Source organism: Notamacropus eugenii, chromosome 2 (genome assembly GCF_028372415.1).
Source record: "Notamacropus eugenii isolate mMacEug1 chromosome 2, mMacEug1.pri_v2, whole genome shotgun sequence".
In the NCBI taxonomy this organism is placed as follows: Eukaryota; Metazoa; Chordata; class Mammalia; order Diprotodontia; family Macropodidae; genus Notamacropus; species Notamacropus eugenii.
In genome coordinates, this window is record NC_092873.1 from 316,611,301 (window position 1) to 316,635,301 (window position 24,001).

At 37.5% G+C, this 24,001-nt stretch overlaps 1 protein-coding gene across 1 annotated transcript in view; it reads left to right on the plus strand.

The window, feature by feature from the left end:
- The first annotated feature begins 10,229 nt into the window (after nucleotides 1-10,229).
- Nucleotides 10,230-24,001, plus strand: part of LOC140527850 (myosin-4-like) — a 41,871-nt gene continuing 28,099 nt past the window's right edge. Inside the window, exons 1-15 of the mRNA XM_072645085.1 lie at nucleotides 10,230-10,433; nucleotides 13,363-13,506; nucleotides 13,615-13,771; nucleotides 15,547-15,574; nucleotides 15,667-15,778; nucleotides 15,867-15,959; nucleotides 16,076-16,139; nucleotides 18,316-18,414; nucleotides 18,507-18,610; nucleotides 18,981-19,119; nucleotides 21,382-21,500; nucleotides 21,589-21,738; nucleotides 21,840-22,010; nucleotides 23,066-23,375; nucleotides 23,469-23,536. Of these exons, the coding sequence (XP_072501186.1) occupies nucleotides 10,230-10,433; nucleotides 13,363-13,506; nucleotides 13,615-13,771; nucleotides 15,547-15,574; nucleotides 15,667-15,778; nucleotides 15,867-15,959; nucleotides 16,076-16,139; nucleotides 18,316-18,414; nucleotides 18,507-18,610; nucleotides 18,981-19,119; nucleotides 21,382-21,500; nucleotides 21,589-21,738; nucleotides 21,840-22,010; nucleotides 23,066-23,375; nucleotides 23,469-23,536 (1,962 nt within the window). The remainder of the gene's footprint in view (nucleotides 10,434-13,362; nucleotides 13,507-13,614; nucleotides 13,772-15,546; nucleotides 15,575-15,666; nucleotides 15,779-15,866; nucleotides 15,960-16,075; nucleotides 16,140-18,315; nucleotides 18,415-18,506; nucleotides 18,611-18,980; nucleotides 19,120-21,381; nucleotides 21,501-21,588; nucleotides 21,739-21,839; nucleotides 22,011-23,065; nucleotides 23,376-23,468; nucleotides 23,537-24,001) is intronic.

Genomic DNA, 24,001 nt, shown 5'->3' on the forward strand with positions numbered 1-24,001 from the left:
ATCAAATATGCTAACAATAATCCATATTGTTGTTTTATGTTTTAGTTACCTCTTTGCAAACTATTTCTCAACTCTCCCTCCTCTAAGAGATGAAATAGTTTTTATTAAATTAAATTATTTATTAATTAAATTAAAATTCATTAATTAATTAAATTAAAACTCATCCTGAGTTTTTTTCCTCAGTGACTTTTTATCACCCCTTCAGGCTCAATGTTGGAAAAGGCAATAAACAATTATCAAGTGCCTTCTATGTGCTAAGCACTGGAGAGTAAAAAAGAAAAAAAGAAAAAAAGAGGCAAAAGATAGGCCCTGCCCTTAAGGAGATCACAACCTAATCAGGGACACAAAAAGTAAACAAGCAAGCTATAGACAGGAAAAACAGGAAATAATTCAAAGAAAAAAGGCACTAGAATTAAGAGGTGTTGGGAAAGGCTTCCCATAGAAAATGTGATTTCAGCTGATATTTGAAGGAAGCCAGGTAAGCCAGTAGCTACAGATGAGGAGGGAGAGTATTCCACAAAGACAGCCAGAGAAAATGTCTATAGCCAAGAAATGGAGTATCTTATTCATGGAGTAGAAAGAAGGATCACTAGATCCAAGAGTAGGTAGTGGGGAATAATTCTTGGAAAGATAGAAAGGGGTGAGGTTATGAAGTGCTTTGAATGCTAAGCAGAGTATTTTTTTTTTACCCTGGAGGCAATAGGGAGCCAATGGAGTTTACTGGGGGGGGGGGGGGGTGTAACATGATCAAACCTGTGCTTTAGGAACATCAGTTTGGTGGATGAAAAAAGGATAGATTGGATTGGGAAGAGACTTAAGGTAGGCAGTCCCATCTGAAGTCTATTGCAATAGTCCAAATATAAAGTGATGAAGGCCTACATCAAAGTTTTGGTTGTGTCAGGAGAGAAAATGGCATGTTCAAGAGATGTTGCAAAGGTAAAATCAATAAGCCTCGACTACAGATTAGATATTGGGGGTGTGAGGGAGAGAAGTCAAAATTGACATCTAGGTTGCAAACCTGATGGACTGGGAGGTGGGACTATGGTGCTAGCTTGACAATAATTGGGAAGTTAGGAACAGGGGAAGATGTAAAGGTAAAGATAATGAGTTCAGTTTTGGATATGTTGAAGATGTTCGCTGTATGTCCAGTTTGAGATGTTGGAAAGGCAGTTGAAGATTTGAGACTGAAGGTCAGCAGAGAGAATTGGGCAGAATAGGTAGATTTGAGAATCATTAGAGTAGGGATGGTAATTAAATCCATGGGAGCTAACGAGATCAGCAAATTAAGTAGAACACAAAGAAGAGGAGACGACTCAGGACAAAACACTGTGGGACACCTATAGCTAGAGGCTATGATGCTGATGAAAATGAAGCAAAGCTGACTTAGAAGGAACAGTCTGATAAGTAAAAGGATAACTAGGATAGAGTAAGGCTCTGAAAGCCTAGAGAGAAGAAAGTATTGGGGAGAAGAAGGTTATTTACAATGTTAAAGGCTGCAGAGAGGTCAAGAAGAATGAGGATTGAGAAAAAGTCACTGAATTTGACAACTAAGAGATCACTGGTAATATCAGAGAGAAGAGTCTTGGTGGAATGATGATGGAATGAATCAGAAGTCAGATTATAAGGGGCTATAAGAGAGTGAGAAAAGAGCAAATGGAGGCACTTGTAATAGATAAGCTTTTCAAAAAGTTTAGCCACAATGAGTAGAAGAGATATAAGATAATAGTGTAGATGGAAGAATCAAATGAGGGTTTTTTTTTTTTTTAGTATGGGGAAGAGATGGGAATACTTATAGGCAATAGAGAAGGAACAAGTAGACAGAGAGAGATTGAAAATAAGTGACAGTGGAGATGTCAAAGTGGGCAATCTATTGGAGACAAGGGTAAAATGGAATCACTTTAGAGATCATCTAATTCAACTCCCATCTTTGAAATACCCCTTCAAATAGCTCACTATTACTCTAAAGTCATGAGAAGACAGGGAAGAAAATGTAACAGAATATTCCAAAGGACAAAAAAAAAGCCCAAAATACAACCCAAAATAACACATCTTTCATGGCTTTGCCTAAAAATCAATGAAAAAAAGGCTGACCTCAAAAAAAAAGAGAGGTATTTGTGACTCTCCTAGAAAAATTAAACAAAACATAATTTAGTAGAGCTAAACTTTAAATATCCTAAATAAGAGAAATAAAAAACTAATATAATTATCAAAGTGAAAAACCAATAAGTAAATTCCCTCATTTTTCTAGGCTATTAAAAAAAAAGAAATCAGATTGAGGAGTAAAAAAGGAACAAAGGAGGACTATTAAGAAACAATAACGATCTAATGGGATCTTAAAGAATTAGGAGAAAAGGAGGAAAAGCTAATTTTAAAAACTGTGGATTAGAACCTACTCTCACCTACAAGAGGATAGGAAAATGGGAACTATTAAATTAACAACCACAACTCTAAATGGGAATGGGAATGGAGAAACCCATTAAATGAGAAGATAGAATGAATTAGAAAACAGAATGCAACAATATTTTGCTTACAAGCAATATACCTGAAACACAAAGATTCATATAGTGCAAAATGAAGGGCTAAAGCAAAATCTACTATGCTTCAGAGTAAATTTAAAAAAGCAGGGCCAGCAGTCATGATTTCAGATAAAGCTACACAAATATAAGTAAGATAGAAAGAGATAAGCAGGGGAAATACATTACATATATAAAGACATTTATATAATTAATCAATTCTGTCAATATTTAATACATATGCACCAAAAATTGAGGTAAAGAACAAAGAGGACCTAACCGCTTTATCCAAGAGTACATGACTAGAGAGAGCCTGGCCCTGTCACAAAAACCTAAATAAAGAACCAGGGTTGGATATATGAATAAAGAGACGACAACACATACCGTAAAGAAATTTGGTCAAGAGATGCCTAGTACTAGAAGAAAGAGCAGCGCCATCTGACTACAAGGAGAGACTCAGAGGGGGAAAATGGCTTGACCATAGAACTAGAAGAAGAAGAAATATAATAAATTAAGTAAGAGATTTAAAAAAAATAAAATCAGAGCAAAAATAGGAACTCTGGCAAAAACCATTGGAAGAAGAATAAATTGCTTAGAAGAGAAGGTGGAAAACTTTACCATAGTTACAGATTCATTAAAAATTAAAGTAAACAAAACTCATTGATTTCACAAGAATAAAGGGAATATTGGAGTAAAATCAAAAGATACTTTAAAATAGGCAAGAGTTATCTAATTTCAAAATCAATTAACCTGAAAAATGGGTCAAGGAAAGATAATTTAAAAATCATCACAATTTCTGAACATCATGACCAAAAAAGAGCTATCATATTCCAAAATCATAAGTGAAAGATGACCAGACTTACTAGAACCAGGGGGTAAAGCAAAAATAGAAAGAATATAATAATAACCACAATTGAAAGAAGCCCCAAAATGAAAAAATCTGATGAATATCATAGCAAAAGTCTGGAACTTCTCAAGTAAAAAAAATAAAAACCAAAGAAGAAGAAGAAGAAGAAGAAGAGAGAAAAAGAAGGAGAAGAAGAAGGAGAAGAAGAAGGAGGAGGAGAAGGAGAAGGAGAAAGAGGTAGGAGGAGAAAGAAAGGAAAAAAGAGAAGGAGAAGGAGGAAAAGAAAGGGAAAGAAAGAAGAGGGGGATCAAAGAAGAACAAGAGCAAGAAGTTCTAAAGTGTTATTTATTTATGTTATATGCAGAGTACATCATGCAAAATTTCACCCTGGATGAATCAAAAGCCAGAATAAAGATGGAGGGGAGAATTATCAACAATCCTAGATATGCAAATTATGTCATTATAATGTCAGAAAGTGAAGAATTAAGAAACCTCTTGATGAGGGTGAAAGAAGAAAGTGTAAAAGCTGGCTTGAAGTTTAACATAAAAAAAAAAAAACCTACGATCTTGGCAACTGGTCCCCATTATTTCCTGACAAATAGAGGAAGAAGAAATGGAAGCAGAGTTAAGATTTTACATTTTTAGGCTCCAAGATCATTGCAGATGGTGATTGTGGCCAAAGCTATAGCAAATCTGAACAGCATACTAAAAAACAGAGGCATCACCTTGCCAACAAAGGTCCATACAGGCAAAGTTATGGTTTTTCCAGTAGCAATGTATGGTTGTAAGTATTGGACTATAAGAAAAGCTGAATGCCACAAAATCAATGCTTTCAAATTATGAGGCTGGAGAAGACTTTTGAGAGTCCCTTGGATGGCAAGATCAAATCAATTAATACTGAAAGAAATTAATTCAGGCTATTCACTGGAAAGGCAAATGTTAAAGCTGAAACTTAAGTACACTGGTCACATAATGAATAGATGGGACTCATTGGAAGATGTTGGAAAAGACTGAAGGAAAAAGGGGGTGGTAGAGGATGAAATGAATAGATAGTGTCATGAAAACAAGGAATATGAATTTGGACAGACTTTGAGAGATAATGGAGGATAGAAAGGCTTGATAAGCCATGGTTCATCAGGTCACAGAGTCAGGCTGAATGACTGAACAACAGTAAATGCATTTGAGCAATAAGAAAGTCAAGGAGGATGACAAAGTACTTACATTCTGCTGGGAGAGAAAAGACAAATGTTCTTTCAAAATCAAATGTCTTCAAGGGTTACAGAGAGAATTAATTAAAACAGCAAATCAATAAGCATTTATTGAGCCATTATAATACCAAGTACTGAGCTAAGCACTGAGAAATACAAAAAAAGTTCCTGACCTCAGCAGGAATTGAATTCTTACTTAATTTCTTATATTTTTCTTCTAGCTTGAATTCTAATGGAAGGAGAGCAACATGAGAACAATAAGATATATATATATATATGATATATACAGAAAAAATAGAATATCTCAGAAGGAAGAAAGAAAGGAGAAGAAAATCTAGCAGTAAAGAAAGACTAGGAAGACCTCTTGAAGAATATTGGAGGTGAGTATTGAAGGAGGTCAGGAGGAATAGCACTCTATGTATAGGGGATAGTCAGTGAAAAGGCATAAATTTAGGAGATGGAGCATTGCGGGAGAGAAAAGGCAAGTGGCTCAGTATGCCTGGATCAAAGGGTAAAATGTTAACTGCAAATGCAGAGAGGGGTCAGAATAGAAAAGGCTTTAAATGCCAAACATCTTATATTTTATATTGGAGGTAATACAGAGACACTGGAATTTATTGAGTGGGGGCAGGGGGAAGGAAGGGTGTGGTGACATGGTCAAGCCTGCAAATTAGGAAGATCACTTAGCTGAGCTGAAGATGAATTGGAGTAAGGGAACCAAATGAAAGTTATTATACCAAAATAGGTGTGACATGGTGAAGGACTGCACCAGGGTGATGAATGTGTGAATTAAGAGAGATTATATACAAGAGGTGTTTAGAAGGTAGAAACAACGAGGCTTGGTAACGGATGGCATGTGTGGTGAGTGCAAGGGAGGCATTCAGGAGGAGACTAAGGTTGTGAGTCTAAATGAATGAGAAGATATTCGTGTCCTGAGCAATAATAGGCAAAACTGGAAGAAGAGTTCATTTGGAAGACAAAATAATGAGTTTTGTTTTGGTCATGTTGAATTTGATATGCTTATGCAACATCCAGTTTAAGATGTCTAAAATGCAGTTGGTAACAGGAGATGAGCAGGACAGAGGTTAAGACTGTTTATATAGATATGAGAATTATCTCCATAGAGATGACAACGATCTTGTGGAGCTAATGATATTGCCACGTGACCCAGTATAGGAGGAGACACCAAGAGGAGAGATCTGGAGAATATCCACAGTTACCAGATGTGACCTAGATAAGAACCAGCAAAAGAGAATGAGAAGTACTCAGATGGGTAATAAAACAGCCAAGGGTGTTATGAAAACACTGACTGATCAACACTGGCAAAGACTACAGTGAGGGCAATGATGAGATTAAGAAAACATGCCATTGGTACCGTGGATAGTGAAGTTTCAATTGAATGATGAAGTTCAAAGTCACATTGCAGACAATTTAAAATAGAATGAAGGGAGATAAAGTGGAAACAAGTGTAAATAAGATGTAAGGTGGTTTTCTGCTTTGATAATCCTAAAAGAGGAAAAAAGAGAAGGGAAAAGTTATACACTAGAGGAAAAAAGTAGGAAAAAGTGAGGGGTACTTCATATATTTTTGTAATCAGGGTGGGCATGAAGAAGATTATACAAACATGGAGTAGGAGGAGAGGTGTGACATGAATCCCACTCTTACAAGAACTTAACAAAGGAGAGCTAATATTCTGCAGACATACTACAGCTCTCTCCCCATCTCCCTGCCAGGATTTGGTGTAGATCCACCTCCTGCTTCTATACTGCTTTTTTCAGCATCTTCAGTAACTGACTGTTCACCTTGGGGGTTTTCAAATTTGCCCAGATAGTCCAACCCAAGCTTAGCAGAAACAAATTAAGACAAGTATGTTCTTTGTGGAATGAATGGAGTGTTCTGACTAGATTTTTGTTGTTATTGTTATTAAACAGTGGCTAATCCAATCATCCTGGTGGTATGAAGCAATTGAGGGCACTATTCTAACGTATGATTAGAATACTCCATCTGCCATTGGATTTGTAATAGAGAATGAACAAGTTAATTTTGACTATAAATTCACTTGTTGCGAATAAAAGTACAGATATATAGTATGAACTAAGGTCTTTGGACCTGGATGAAGTGGAAAGAAACTCCGTGAAACCAAAGACTTGGATCTCTCCCTGTCCCTCCCCCTCCCCCTCCCGCTCCCCCTCCCTCTCCCCCTCCCTCTCCCTCTCCCTCTCCCTCTCCCTCTCTCTCTCTCCTTTCTGTGTGTGTATGTGGGTGGGTGGGTGGGTGGGTAGGTGTTTGAAGGGCTTTAGGGGAAGCAGTATAGGTTGAAACTGCAAGACGAGTGCTCTCTGGTGGCCAGTAAGAGCTACTGCAGCCTTGTCTAACAGACCGGAAAGATTATGTGGAGCCTACTGGGTCAGTAGTTCTAGAGGACAAACCTAATATAGGTAACTTAGATATTGCACTACTCCAGTGTATAATCCAATGACAGGCTATCTTTCTGTTATTTTAAAGAAGGCAGCACTCGATCCACATAATTGAAGGGTACCATTATGTCACATCTCCTTAGAGACCCAGGGCAGGAAGGGTGTTGTTATAAGCTCTAAGAGGTTTCAGCAACAGGTCTGAGAGAGAGAGAGGCAGCGCTAGGCTGATATGGAGTCACAACTGAATAGATAAACCCTTAGGCCCCACATCACTGTAAAGAACAATTCATGCAAAAAAGGGTAAGAGAGTAGGTTCTGAGACCATGGTATTGGGTTCATGTAAAGAAGCACCCTCACCATAGCCTCATTTTCTGGTCAGAGGCAATAGAAACAAGTCTGTAGCAATGGACAAAGTGAAAGCAATTAGAGGGGTCCTTGGGTTAGCATAGAGAGGAAAGCATTAAGGACCCTAAGCACAAATAATTCTGGCTAGGCGACATAGTATCCTAGATTTCCATGGGCATGCGACTAGGAGCTGCCAACCCTGATATAGCCCATTGCTAATTTGCTCAGAGGCCCTCACAAGCTACTGTAAAAGATTGCCTTCTCAATGTAGTAGAAAATATTCCCTGTCTTCAGATTGGCTGCTGTCAAATTATTTATAGGCAATTGGTTTGCATACTCAAAATGGCAGAGAATATTTCTAATTATATCCAAACATCCCTAATGTCCCTAGGAATTATGCTGAGTGTTTAGGTTGCCAAATGTTTTGCCCAAACAAAGGGGAGGTGGCTATGGCAAAGACAGATCAGTCTCTATATAAGTGCCCCCAGAGACCTGAGTGTCTCATCTCCCCCAGCAGCCAAGAGGTAAGTGTCGAATGATTTGGGATTAGAAAGAGAATGGAAGAAGGGAGACTTGATTCTCATTCTATTTTGGCTTTCATATTATAGTTTCTGCTGCTTTGAGCAGTCATTTTAGTACATTCTCTTGCCAACATAGATTTTTAATTCTGCTGTCCAGTTCATATCCCTGTATTTTGGAAAGTGCTTCAGTAACAAGGACTTGATCTTTTATTTTCTAGTACTGAGTATTTTTCAAGGTGTCTGTACTTCATCTGGCATTAAAAGAGGTAAGATCTGCCTTATTAACTCTAAAATGCTATTAAGTTTAGTGGGGAAAGTACTCTACTGTTGATGTCTTCATCTATTGCTGTGCATATCATTTTTTAAGGACGTGGTCTCTATAGTAATACTTGTAAACGCTTAATTTTGACAGTAAGTGTGTTGCTCAGAGTTTGATGCAATATATTGCAATATTATAGGACCAGTTCACAGAGAGTGGGTTTCTATCGTAAGGAACTCAGCTGGGCTCAGACTATTTAATAAATGAGTCCACCTTATTCTCCCTTTATAAAAATACTTTGAATGCTTCAATATTTTTCAATGTATTTTCTTTAACATGTCTTACGGTAATATTCATATAATCCGAAGTACTTTTTTGTTTAGCAGGTGCTGAATAAATATTTAATGAATGAATATTTGGGGATAAATTTCATTCAGAAAGCATAAATAGATTTAAATCTCAGTTTAAAAGAGTAATATAGATGCTATTTTCTGATTTTCCGTTACAACAGTCATAAAGACAGTGCCATTCAATTCCTGTAATGAAAATTCCTATTTTGTACTGTTTTCCTTTTCCCAGTCAAAAGAAGAAAACATATAGGAGAGATAGGCCTTTTCCACTATGAAATTTTCATCCTTTTAGTACCAAAGATTTACTAAGTATTTAGTGGAATTCTCAGTGGGATGGACAGTCAAAGAAAAGTATCATGAAGGATTGTATGGAATTAAGGAGAGGCTAACTCCATGGTTCACAGTTCAGCCACAGACGGTTTAATGTGCTACAAATAAACTAAAAGTTTAAAAAAAAAAAAGACAACCCAAACTCAAGCAAAGCGGACAAAACATTAGTATATCTATGCACTTAAAAATAAACTACTAGGTTTACATATTGAGCCTGAAACCTTAATAGAACAAGAATGTTCAGACTCCAAAGTACTACAGAGGTGGGGAACCTGCAGCCTCGAGGTCATATGTGGCCCTCTAAGTGCTCAAGTGAGACCCTTGACTAAATCCAAACTTCACAGAACAAATCCGCTTAAGAAAAAAATTTACTCTATAAGACTTGGACTCAGTAAAAAGACTGCACCCAAGGACCTTAGAAGGTCATATGTGGTTCCCCACCCCGACTATGAAAATCAATTTTCTTCTCCATAAACCTCAGTATTTCCTTTTGAAGCATGTTCCTTATAACCAGAAAGCGTTCAAAAGCAGGAAATAATTGTGGCTGCTACAAAATAATCTCCTATGTATTTAGCTGGTGATCTTTTTACTTTTTATATATAAAGAAATGTAATGTAATGTAGTGTAAAATAATATTCTATAGAAATTACATACAAATCACATTTTATTGCACCATTAGTCATCTAAACCTGAGGCAACAAAGAATAACATCATAGGGTTGGGTACCCCATTTCCCATATAAGGAAACTGAGGTCTAGAGAGGGAAAGATGGCAAAGTTAGCACGTAGTAGAGCTGGGGTTCAAACACTTCTTATTCCAAATTCATCATTTACTCCATTAGACCACATTGCCTCTCTTAAGTAATATGGAAAAGAGATTTATAGCTTGCTAAAAGTGAAACCCCAAGTTAGCATCTCATTCCATACTAATCCTTTGAATTCTCTTGGCACTAGTGAGTAGTAGCTTGGAGGATAGCTGAATTCTGGCCAAGACTCAAGTTCTTGGTATCATAGACTTAGAGATGGAGGAAATCTTCAAGATCCAACTATAACAGGGGATCTTAACCTAGGGTTCACAGCCTCTCATGGATAGATTTCAGGGTGTCTATGACTTAGACTGGAAAAAATTACATCTTTAACAAATCTTTTATTGAAAGTTAGTATTGCCTCATAGTATGATTTTTTTTTTAGAAACAGCAACATTATTCTGAGAAGGGGTTCATTGGCTTCACCAGACTGACTGGCAAAGGGGTCTATGACACAAAAAACATTAAACATCCCTGTCTTAGACCAATCCTCCCCACCACGATCATCTTACATATAAGGAAACTGGAGTCCAGGGAGGTTATCTCACATTTTTTTCATTTTACCTCATAACTTACGCTTGCTACTTTTCCCTCTCATTTTCCTTCACCTAGGATAATTCTCTAAATTGCAGCCATGAGTTCGGATTCCGAAATGGCCGTTTTTGGAGAGGCTGCTCCTTACCTCCGAAAGTCTGAGAAGGAGAGAATTGAGGCCCAAAACAAGCCTTTTGATGCTAAAACTTCTGTCTTTGTGGCGGAACCCAAGGAATCCTATGTAAAAAGTATCATACAGAGCAGAGAAGGGGGGAAAGTGACTGTGAAGATGGAAGATGGAGCTGTGAGTAAAAATATAGAAGGAAAAGGAACGTTAGGGGCCTATTCAGGGATTCCCAATCAGCAGGTTATTTATAGGCTTATAATGATATGTACGGTCTTATTGTTCATTACACAGAGCCAATTACAAGCAGAATTAGAATCTCCTGATTTCTTTTCTCGTTTAGTAGGAAGCCTATGTTTGGTAGCTATACATAAGCAACATTACATGAGAGCGTAAGCCATAGCCAAGAAATATATCAGAGGTCACACAGAGGCCTCAGGTCTTCCTAATTTATCTGAAGCAGATTCCTCCTTACCTCAGTGTCATTGGGAAGAATGTGTCTAGTAAGCTTTGAAGTGCTATATAAATGCAAATTATTAGTATTCCAATCATAGGGAAAAGAGTGAGCACTGAGAAGGCACAGACATGTTCAGGAGAGAGTGAATAGATCAGTTTGATTGGAGCATAAAGTACATGGAGAGGAGTAAGCTGAATCTGGAATGATTAAGTTCTTTCCAGATAGCCAGGGGTCTTGAATGGCTGTCAGCTTTCTTTGATTACAGACAGGGAGCTGCTAAATTTTTTTGCTCATTTTTTTAGATGAGGTGCAACAGGTGTGAGAGATGATTTTTATTAGGCATAGGCTGGAGTCAGAACAAAGCAGATGTGCTGTGTCCCTGTTCAAATTTCTGTCATCTCCCCACCCTGCAAGGAACTTCCAAATCTTTTCATCTCTCCTTAAAGTTTGCATGGCTCTTGCTCCCCCTCCCCGACTCTGCCACTTTTTGAGCTGAGAATCTCATCTCATATTTTACTGAGAAAAAGAAGTTGAGGCCATTTTCAAAGAGCTCCATCTTGTCCCTTCCTCCTCATTTCACATCACTCAAATGCCTTACTCCACTCCTTTGCCTTTGTCTCACATGAAGAGGTAGCCCAGCCTTGTCAAGGAGGACCCCTCTAAATTCACATGGAATTTTGTTCCATCTTATCTTCTCCAGCAAATTGTTCCCTCTGTCATCCCCATTTCTCACTTACCTTCGATCTCTGTCTACTGTCTACTTTGCTGCTTATGAATGTGTCCGTGTCTTTCCTGTCTTCAAAAACACTGTCCCTTGCTCCAGCCAACCCCACTAACCATCATGCTGTATCTCTTGTCTTAACCAGGCCCTTTAGAGGATCACTTAGAAATCACCCCCACACACACACATCCACACATACACACCCCCATACACACACTCTCTCTCTTTTTAACTTTCTGCTGTCTAGGTTCAAACCTCATTGTTCAACCAAAACTGCCCTCTCCAGAGCTACCAGTCCTCTCTGGTGTTCTCAATCCTCGATCTTCTTGACCCCTGCTGCCTTTGTCATTGTTGTTCAAATCGTTTTCCTTGATATTCTGCTCTAAGTTTTTTTCTGAAACTACTGTTTCCTGGTCATCCGCCCAGCAGTCTCCTTTGCTGAATCTTCATCAACATTTCATATGCTAAATGTTGGGGTCTCCAAGCCTCTGTCCTCAGCCTTCTCTTCTCCTTCTATGGTATTTTGCTTGGTGATATCATCAGCTCCCATAATTTAAATTATCATCTCTAAATAGATGATTCTTAGATTTATTTATCCCTCATCATCATAATTGCTAACATTTATAGACTACTTAATATGTGCTAAGTGCTTTACAATCATTATCTCATTTCATCTTCACAATAACCCTGTGACATAGGTGCCATTATTATTTCCATGCTACAGATGAGGAAACTGAGGTCAACTGGATTTAAGTGACTCGCCAAGGACCACACAGATAGTACATGCCTGGGCTTCATTTGAACTCAGGTATTTCTGACTCCAGGCCCAGAGCACTCTAACTACTGCACCACCCAGTTGCCTATCTACCCTGATCTCCAATCTTTGATCTCCAACCACCAGCTGAACTTCACAAACTAAATATCTTACATATATCTTAAATTCAACATATCCAAAATTGAACTTAGCATCTTTTTTCCTCCACACTTCCCTTTTATTTTTAAGGGAACCACCAACCTCCCAATCAATCAGGCTAATAACCTTAGTATCATCTTTGACTCTTTCTCACCATTCATATCCAATCTGCTGTTAAGTCCTATCAGTTCTACCTCTTTAATATCTCACATACATCCCCTTCTCTCCTTTGACTGTTTCAGCATTGATATTGACCCTCATTACCTCATGCCTAGACTTTTGGCAGCATCCTCATATTTGGTCTCCCTGTCTCAAGTTTTACCCCATTCCTGTCCATCTTCTACTAAACTGCCACAGTGACCTTCCTAAAGAATGAATCTAACTATATCACTCTACTTCATAAATTTCAGTGGCTTCCTCAAGAACGAAATATTAAATTTCCTGTTTGGCTTTTAAAGCCCTTAATAATCTACCACCATCCTACCATTCCATGCTTCTGACACTTTGCTCCTTTCCATAATTCAGAAACACCAACCTTCTTGCTGTTCCTTGCACAAGACACTCCATTTCCTGACTCGATGCATTTTCCTTGGTTGTCTCTCATGTCAGGAATTCTCTCCCTTCTTATCTCCATCTCCTGGCATCCTTGGCTTCCTTCAAGTCCCAGATAAAATCTTGCCTTCTGCAAGCAATCTTCCCATGTATATCTTGTTCAGACATAGTTGTTTACAAGTTGTCTCTCTTGTTAGATTGTGACCTCCTTAAGGGGAGGGCTTTTTATTTTTATTTTTTGCCTTTATTTGTATCTCCAGCTCTTAGCACACTGTCTGACATATAATCAATGATTAATAAACGCTGTTGATTTGGCTTGACTTAACTTAATTATTGAGTCTCCCCATTCACACACAGCTTTGCTACTTATTAGTAGCTGGTGGCTTCAATGTTTAAAAGGAAAAAGTCCACAAAATGCCTAGAGTTGCTTAGTTGATGCGAAGTGGCCTCTTCCTTTCTTTGCCAGACTCTCACAGTGAGGGATGATCAAGTTTTCCCTATGAACCCTCCTAAATATGACAAGATTGAAGACATGGCCATGATGACTCACCTGCATGAGCCTGGGGTCCTGTATAACCTGAAGGAGCGTTATGCAGCCTGGATGATCTATGTAAGTACACTTTAAGCAATTCTCTTCATTTGCATGATGTCTTTGAGGAATCACTACTTTAACAAGCTAGATGTCAAATGATTAATATAATTTCCTGATTTCCTACAGACCTACTCAGGCCTTTTCTGTGTCACTGTCAATCCATACAAGTGGCTGCCAGTGTATAACCCAGAGGTGGTGGCCGCCTACCGGGGCAAAAAGCGTCAAGAGGCTCCTCCCCACATCTTCTCCATCTCTGACAATGCCTATCAGTTCATGTTAACTGGTGAGGAATTCTCTTTTAATATAAATCATACTTATAAAGCAGTTTCATTATAACACTTCTGTAAAATATTACTTTTTATCACTATTCAACTATTTTACAAAGAAGGTTCAGAGAGGATAAGTGACTTGTGGAATGTCACACAGCTACCAAGTATCAGGGCTACGATGTGATCTCAAGCCTTTCTTTTTATTGTACTATATAACCTCTTTCTCATATACATTAATCTTTCAAATTATATCCTCCAAAAAATATTCCTAAATTCTCAATTTTTAAAAATAGAAAACATCTTTCCCCTTTCACATATTCAAAGGTGCCAGCTACCCCTCCCTGAGGTGAACAGCTGCTGTGTTCCCTTCGGTCTGTGATTCATCATTGTCAGTTTGGTAAAAAAAAAAAAAAAAAAAGTCATTTCTAGACTCCAAGTACTGCTACTGTTGTACTAGTGGTGACTTGTGCTTTGGTGTTAGCCATGCATTTAGTACTTTTATTGTCTGAATCAAATGTTCAGTTCCAGAAACATTTATTACCATACTCTACTAATAAATGCTGATCAAACAAAAATGAAAAATTATGTAGTCCCTGCTTTTAAAGTACCTACAATCCACTAGGGATGATAGTCAAGGATATTTGGTCTGACAAAAGATATTCCCTAACAAGAACATATTTTCTTTTCCAGAAACTAGACCATCTCATAAAATTATTGGTACGTTGGAAAGTGTTTGATCTTCGAATTCAGAGGATTCAAAATCAAATTCTATCTTTCAAGCTTACTACCTATGCGACCATGGGTAAATTATCTCACCTCTCTGAGCCTTAGTTTCCTTAACTATAAAATAAGGGAGTTGTACTGGATGATATCCAAAGTCCTTCACAGTTCTAGAATCTGTGATTCATGGTATCATATACATGTATCTATTCAAGCTTTCACAACTTAGAAAATCATAAGGATCTTAAAGACAATTAACTTCAAACTCTATTTTATGTATAAGGAAACTGATACCCAAAGAGATGAATTTGACTGCCAATTATTGACAGAATAAGGTCTCCTGAGTGTTCATTTCCACTACTCCATGTAGTCTATGCTTAGCAGCTATAAATAGTAACATTATGCATGTATGGATATGGTTCCTCAGGGAGCTACTGGAAGTAGTGGAAAATCTTTACTCACTCCCCTTATATTCAGAACAGAATCTAGCCAAATATATTTTCTTTTCAAATATCAAATATTTGATAAATTATATAAATGACAAAATCTCTTTATTTTTTCAAAAATGAACCAAATATATTTGTATGCCATTGATTTTAAATCCAGAGGTTGTTTAAGAATTTAAGAGCTCTATTATGTGCCAAGCAGTGAGCTAGGTGCTGAGGATACAGAGATATGATTAAAACTACTGTTGCCTTCAAGGAACTTATAGACTTTTGAGGACTCTTCAAGTGAGGACCGTATGACCACCTATTCAAGATCCAGTAAATGGGATTTTTGGTTAAGTACGGGTTAATTTTATTCATTTCCACATAAAGTTGATGACCAGAAGTTAGCAAGAAAATATGTATTCTGCATACAGAACATATATAGAATATTCTAATGTAATGTGTATTATAATATATATTAATATTTAAAATATCTAAGTATATACACATATATGTATAAATATATTAATATTAAAATGTATAAGCTCTTTTGACAACTAGATGCTTTAAGAGACATTTATGCTGAATGCCAATTTTCATTACAAAAATATTAAAAAGTTGTCTCACTTTCTCCTTCATAGACCGTGAGAATCAGTCAATCTTGATCACGTGAGTACATTATATGCATTTTGGTGCAGATTTTTCAAATTTTATTAGCTGTATCAAGGGTCTGAATTGCTTCATTCATTTGGATTTGGCAGTGGAGAATCTGGTGCTGGAAAGACTGTCAATACCAAGCGTGTCATCCAATACTTTGCAACAATTGCAGTGACTGGGGAAAAGAAGAAGGAAGATTCCTCAGGAAAGATGCAGGTGGGTCCATTACCAAAGGTTGAAAGTCTCTCCCTATGTTCTCAAGTATGGACAAATGTCTAGATATAAAAATTGCTTCTTTTTTAAGGGGACACTAGAAGATCAAATCATCAGTGCCAACCCCCTGCTGGAAGCCTTCGGAAATGCCAAAACTGTGAGGAATGACAACTCATCTCGTTTTGTAAGTTTCTTGGTCATTAAGACTCTTTCATAAGGGCTAGAGTTGCCACATCTATGAATTTATGAATTCTGTTTACTGTATATATTCAATTTGCTTACATTTTTTTTCCTCTCAAGGGTAAATTCATCAGGATCCATTTTGGTACCACAGGGAAACTGGCTTCAGCTGACATTGAAACATGTAAGTAACAGAAGTGAAAATATGAATTGGGCTTTTTAGTTTGGGGTGGAGGGCCTTCATTTGAAGATCTTTTTATTCCTGAATCATATAAACTACTAATTTGCTGTTAAAAAGTACTGTAATAAATATGTTTGTCTTACCCATGAGTGACTACTAGTACTACCCAGAAGATATCCTGATGGGATATTGTCTCCCAGGAAATTCTGATATAACCAGAAAATTCTAAACTTAGAATCAATACCTTTACCTGACAGATATTACCTGATCAGGAGGATACAGGGTGGATGTAGTTTTCAGAGGACCTAGGCTGATCCCTTCTTTTCAACAAGCATTTCAACAATTCAGCAAGAATTAATTACATTCCTATCACATGCAAAACACTGTGCTAAACATTGAGAATACAAGAACAAAAATTAAAAACTATCCCCTTCCCCAAGGAGTTTCCATTTTTCCTGGTTCCGTAGCATGTAAAAAGATATGTAAAGCTAAGATAATTTGAGGAAAGTGAGCACTTAAAACTAATGGGATTATAAAAGGCTTTTCTTAGGAGATTATATCCATATTGGCTGCCCTTAGCAGCCCTTCCATCAGAGGATGAATTTTCTGCCCCAGAGGTCACTCTAGGAAGAAATTGACATGGAGAGTCAACTTTAATGGATGGTGTCTTTAGCATTTCATCCAAATGCCAGAACTTCTTTCTATCTAGAGTAAAGCTGTCTACTACTACTAAGTCTTTACCTCAAAAGGAAGAGAAATGGATCTATATGTTTAAAAAAGTATTTATAGCAATTTTTTGCTGCAAAAAATTACAAACTATGGGAAAGAGCCAAACAAGCACATGCATGTTATGGGATATTATCATGCTGTAAAAAATGATGACAGAACATTTCAGAGAAACTCAGAAAGACTTGTATGAACTGAAGCAGAATGAAGTGAGAAAAGCCAGGAGTACAATTTACATAAAGGCAACAATATTGTAAGGACAACTTTGAAAGACTTAAGAACTCTAGTCCTCACAATGACCAACCCATTCCAGAGGACTCATGGACTCAGTGAAAACTGAGACTTGTTTTCTTGACATAGAAATTATTTTGCTTGACTATACATGTACATGTCTATAACAGGGGTTTCGTTTTTCTTTCTCAATGTTGAAAGGGAGGTGTCAGTTAAGAGGAGATAGATTTTCATTGCTTGAAAAAAATTAATTAAAAAAGGTATCAAGTATAGTGGCTAGAGTAAGAAAAGAGAGAGAAAATGGCAACCTTAATGCTCCACTGGCAAATACATATTGTCCAGAGAACCAGAGGAAGGTCTCAAGCTCATTTTTATGGGAGCACATAAGAAGACATGAATGGGTTGTTATCTGCAGTCTTGGATAGATAGAATAGTAGGGATATGATCATACATAACTGTGATATGTTATTATTCTGTTATGTAGAAATATTATTTCTTCACTTAAATAAAACCCAAACCTTGGAAGGGGGAGAATAAAGCTGTCCTAAAACAGGCATTCTTCACTGACTAACACCCAGAGTATATCTAAGCAATATTTGGAGGAAAGTCCTGAGTTGAAATTGCCTTGGCCTATTTGCACTTAATCCCATGATATTATTCTTCTGGAAACTTCTGGGACTATCACAATGCCTTCCAACTTTGAGTAAAGATATCAAAGTCCCATGAGTATCTTAATGTTGATCCCTAAGATACTTTAACTGCTACCAAGAAGCTATCTTTCTCCAAGAGAAATATACTCACGTAGATAGGAGTGGCTTCAGATTCATACTTGTGAGCAATATTTTCTAACTCAAGTATTGTTAGCCCCGTTTTTACAAATAGAGAGAAATATGCAGTGATTTGCATACAGTCATATATAACTAACAAGTTAATAACCTATGACTTGAATTAAAGTCTTATTCTGAATCCAAATTCAATGCTCTTTCCCCATTTACAGTGAATCTAATTTTAAGTACTTCTTAAAGGGTAATGTGATTAAAACTGTAGGTTAGTTTTAAAAAACTACTGAATGACTCCTATCAAACATACATTTTGCATTGTATATTCATAGTCATTGCATATCTCACATGATCAGAAAACATTCTAGTTCTGTTTTTTAATTTCTGTAAATTCTTCAAATTTGTTAAAGCTTGCATTTTTCTCCATTTACTTGCCATTTCAGATCTGCTAGAGAAATCTCGAGTTACTTTTCAACTAAAGGCTGAAAGAAGCTATCACATTTTTTATCAGATCACATCCAATAAGAAGCCAGAACTAATTGGTAAGGCAGTGTTTTGACTTATTACCTGGCCACTAATAATCCCCGTAGCAAATTCAAACTTAAATCATATGCTCTTTACTTTATGTGCTTAGAGATGCTTCTGATCACCACCAACCCATATGATTATGCCTTTGTCAGTCAAGGGGAGATCACTGTTCCCAGCATTGATGATCAGGAAGAACTGATTGCCACTGATGTAAGTAACATCCACAAAAAAAATTGGTTGCCTTTCTAACATGAAGATGGTATCACTCGCTCACTGTCCATATAAAGGATATGCATGTTTGAGTTCTTTTTAGTGGTGCTAGCAGGGCTCATACATTTATGTCTGACCTTACTGTGACAGCCTTGTAACATCTCTAGGGATGTACTATTTAGCTATGTAACAGTTTGGGTTATTTTTTTCCACGTAAAGTTCTATGTAACACATCCCATGTATTATAAGTAACAAATTCATGACACATTGTACCTTGTAACTTAGTATATCAATAAATATTTCCACCTAAAACAAAGAGGAATGTTGAGAATGCTATAGATGATCTCTGTTATACTTCTTCTTTTCATAGAGTGCTATTGATATCCTGGGTTTTACTTCAGAAGAAAAAGTGTCCATTTACAAGCTTACAGGGGCTGTCATGCATTATGGGAACATGAAATTTAAGCAAAAACAGCGAGAGGAACAAGCTGAGCCAGATGGCACCGAAGGTACTAAATAGCTATTCATTTGACTTCATATTATGCAAAATCAAAACAGGAACTAATTCTTAACTCATCATCATTGAATATATATGTGTGAACATGTATGCAAAAATATATGTGTGTGTGCACACGTATATATGTGTATACATACGCATATACATACATACCTATATGTATATATACATATACACATACACACACTGAACAACAAAACAAATAAGTCATACTGTGTATGACTGATGAAACTGATGAGAGGAAGTGTACTACATAGAGTGTTAGACTTGGAGTCAGGCAAACTTGAATTTGAATATCACCATGTGAACATAAGCAAGTCACTTAATGTCAGGCAACTCACTAAAATTTATCTACTGATTGATCAACAGACCTGCATTGGCCCACACTGACAAAATCACATTTTTCATGTTACTATAGCCTTTACGTACATCATACATACATGCATGTATTAGGTATGTGTGTATATATAGAAGAAAATGAGGCTGGTGCCTTTGCACAGCCCTCCCTCAATCAAAACAAAGTCAAGCGCAAGTCATATCATCATTTCTCTGATGTCATGGTCTTCTTTTAAAACAAAAGACAAACACAACCTGTGAGTCGACCGAGCTCCTGAGTGGGGACACAGCTAGCTGGGGAACTCAGCTCATCCTCTCCCTTCTGTCCCCACCTCTCCTTCCTTCTCCTCTCCAAAGGAAGGTAAATTTGGATGGCCGGACATGCCCAGTTAACTTGGGGCTTACTGGCCAACTTCTCTCTGCTCTCCTGTCCTCTCCTCTCCTGTCCTTTCCCCTCCTGACCTTAAACCTTAAATCTCAAACATACTGTACTCTGAAGCACATAGACTGGATCCCTGCCCAAACTCCACTTAAGGGCTGTTTCCTGTGCCCCTTCTGGCTAAAGAGTGATTATCAGTTGTAACTGTTTCCCTTTCTTTCCAGCTTTATTCAGCTATTTTTCTTTTGTTCATTAAAGAGGCCACTCCCTGACTACTTCTTAAACAGGCCTATTCCCTGTATGGGCCTTACCTCAACCTAAGTGAATACCTGAATAGGCCCGAGGCCAAAGAGGCCAAGGTCTCCCATTGCACCCTGGGCCATCTCCAGTCATCCTGATGAATATCAGGTCACTGGATTCAGATGGCTCTGGAGGAGAAGTGAGGCTGGTGACCTGCACAGCCTTCCCTCACTCAAAACAAAGTCAAGTACAAGTCATGTCATCATTTTTCTGATGGCATGATTCTCTTCAAAAACAAAGGACAAACACAATGTGTGTATATTTGTATATATACATATATGTATGTTGTATATGTAGATAAACAGATATGAATGCAGGGGAGTGAAGGAATGAACTCATACTGGCTAACCAATTTTTTAAATTTTTGGAATGAGCATTTATAACTCAGAAATCAACAAATACTACAAATCACTATAGATTGACTAGCCTTAAGAAAATGGTGGCAAAAGTGTTAATAATGAAGAATAAACTTTAACGTGTACCTAGTGCACTTTTTTTTTGAGAGCCAGTGGTTAAAAATTCACCAGCACAATTAGAGGCATTATACTTCTTGATTATATTAAAATAAAACAGCAAAAGAACTTACTTTACTTGCCATAACATATATACAAGTACATAATTTAAGGCAGGTTATCTCACTAACAACAGGAAGCTGAGTAACACAGTGGATAGAGCACAGGGCTTGGAATCAGGAAGACTCATCTTCATGACTTCAAATAGGTCTTCATATACTTATTAGCTGTGTGAGCCTGGGCAAGTCACTTAACCCTGTTTGCCTAAGTTCTTCATCTGTAAAAGAGCTGGAGAAGGAAATGGCAAAGCACTCCCAAGAAAATCCAAAAATGGGGTCATGGGGTCACAAAGACTTGGACACAACCAGAAAAAGACTGAACCATGACAACAACAAACTAACAACCAGGGATAGGAGGGAAGAATGTGACTCTTGACCTGTAATGATGATGATGATGATGGATGATGAGGATGATGTCTATGACGAACCGAAGGATACTTGCAACAAATGCAAAACAAAAATACATTTTGGCCAGTGCAGGTGATGAACACTTTAATGGAGAGTATGAACCATGATATTAAAGGGGCAGCACTTAGACCCCTGGAAAGTTTTTTGGTGGTCTATTAAAAGAAAAAAAAAAAAGCAAAAGTTGCTGTAAAAAACTTGATTGGTAGGTCAGGAGTGGGGCAAGCATGATAATCTAACTCTATTTCATCCTACTCCCACAGTTGCTGATAAGGCTGCCTATCTCCAAAATCTGAATTCTGCTGACCTGCTTAAAGCATTATGCTACCCTAGAGTGAAGGTGGGCAACGAATACGTCACCAAAGGCCAGACTGTGCAGCAGGTAAATTTATTATTTAAATTTTGTGAGGGATTGATACATTGTTGACATTCTTCCGGTAGTTCTATGAAGTCACCCTCTGTCTTTGAAGGTGCACAATGCTGTGGGTGCCCTGGCCAAAGCTGTCTATGAGAAGATGTTCCTGTGGATGGTCACTCGTATCAACCAGCAGTTGGACACCAAGCAGCCCAGACAGTACTTCATTGGAGTCCTGGATATTGCTGGCTTTGAGATCTTCGATGTGAGTAGCCAAATTCTAAATATATCAGTCTACATCCTAACTTGATTTACAGGAATATTCCTTGTTTCTCTAATCTCACTCAAAGTGTTTGATTCATTCAGTTCAACAGCCTGGAGCAGCTATGCATCAACTTCACCAATGAGAAACTGCAACAGTTCTTCAACCACCACATGTTTGTGCTGGAGCAGGAGGAGTACAAGAAGGAAGGCATTGAGTGGGAATTCATCGACTTTGGGATGGACTTGGCTGCCTGCATCGAGCTCATTGAGAAGGTGTGCTTGGCCTTTTTTGAAAACTGGTTTAATAGTATCAGTATTCAAGGATGACGTTGGTTTTCTCATATGTCTCTTCAAAGATAGCCAAGATACCTTTTGTCACTCTTAATTATACCTTACCAGATTTGAGATTTAAAATGTTGCATTTTGTAATTTAAAAAGAACCTGCCTTTCCCAACTCATACATAGAAAGAATGAAAGAGAAGACTTTCTTAGGAGGATTGATACAGGACCCGTTTTAAAGCAGTTAACAAAAAGCCAAGCATTCTGGGCTTCTGTGTGTGTGTGTGTGTGTGTGTGTGTGTGTGTGTGTGTGTGTGTGTGTGTGTGTGTGTGTGTGTGTTTGAATTACCTTCTCTTATTATGATTAAAGACATTTAAACTAAGTCTACTTCTGATTTCTATTTTAAATATTTCATAAATGACATATCAGGAAAACATGTAGTCCTATTATTCTTTGAAATCACAGCCAAGCAGAATTGCTTCTACATTAAAAAACAAGAAACCAAGCAACAGAATTCTAGTTATTTTAATTTTTTCCACATCAATGGCAAAAAAACTTGAAAATATTAAAGACATTCAATTATTGGAGTTTTTATAAATCTCAATGCAATTATAATATTCCATGATACTTTCTTCTGGATCAGTAAGGTTGAATTTAGAGATTAAAAATTTTTAAAGTGGACTCACTTGACTAAGGAAAGTATTTTAAAATAAATAGCATTTAAAAACAAACTGTCATAGTGAATTTGGATCCTACATATCCTGTTTTCTTTTCTTTTTAGAAACAAAGCTATTCATAATGTGGTTGTCTTACAACATGGTGGTAGGGATTGAACTATTGCATAATCTGAGGGACAACTCATTAAGTGGGCAAGATTGCTTTTAATGAGTGCAACCAAATGATTTTTTCCCAAATAAAGGAATTTTCTTGATCTGTGACATGATTTATATTTTAAGGCTGTGCAGGACGCAAAGAAATGACAATCATGCCAGTATTTACTTTTGAAAGAGGATGATTTGAAATCCAGTGTCTCTCCTCTATCTTTCAGCCACTGGGAATTTTCTCCATCCTAGAAGAGGAATGCATGTTCCCCAAAGCAACAGACACATCTTTCAAGAACAAGCTATTTGACCAGCATCTTGGCAAGTCCGTCAACTTCCAGAAGCCCAAGCCTACCAAAGGAAAGGCCGAAGCTCACTTCTCTCTGATACACTACGCTGGCACTGTGGACTACAACATTGCGGGCTGGCTAGACAAGAATAAGGATCCCCTGAATGAGACAGTGGTTGGCCTCTACCAGAAATCCTCAATGAAAACTCTGGCTTATCTCTTCTCTGCATATGCTGCAGCTGAAGCAGGTAATATCTGCAATATATTGATTCCTATAAAATTAACAAGTAACATTCCAGAGTCCAGATTCTAATTTAATTGATGCATTTTTTCCTTCTCAGATGGTGGAGCAAAGAAAAGTTCCAAGAAGAAGGGTTCATCTTTCCAGACAGTGTCGGCTCTTTTCAGGGTACAGTGCAAACTTGATTCAACATTCTCTAGTCAATATCAAGAAATGCTCATAATTATTGCACCTTGGATAAACTTTGGAGGGATAAGGAAATGCTAATTTCTTATCCCTGCCACTTCGATGTTAATTGTTGTCCTGAGGACCCTGAGAAATTAGGCAGTGCAAGAAACCAGCCCTACCTGGAATTTAATCCGCTATTTCTGTGTAATTAAGGAAAGACTAGTTTAATACCCAGGAGAATCATGTAAGTTGAAGTTCTTTGAAATGTACCCTTGTGGAATAAACAGACCCCAGACTCTTTCAAATTCATCAATCACGAGTAAGCTAGATAAACTAAAGGAGTTTGTGAAAACACTTTGGTGTCTAAGAGGTGCCTTTGCAGACTCATTCGTTATATTACCAGCTTTTGTCTACATGCCTCCTCCCTTATTCACTCTGACCACACCGTAGTATATGTTTCCATTT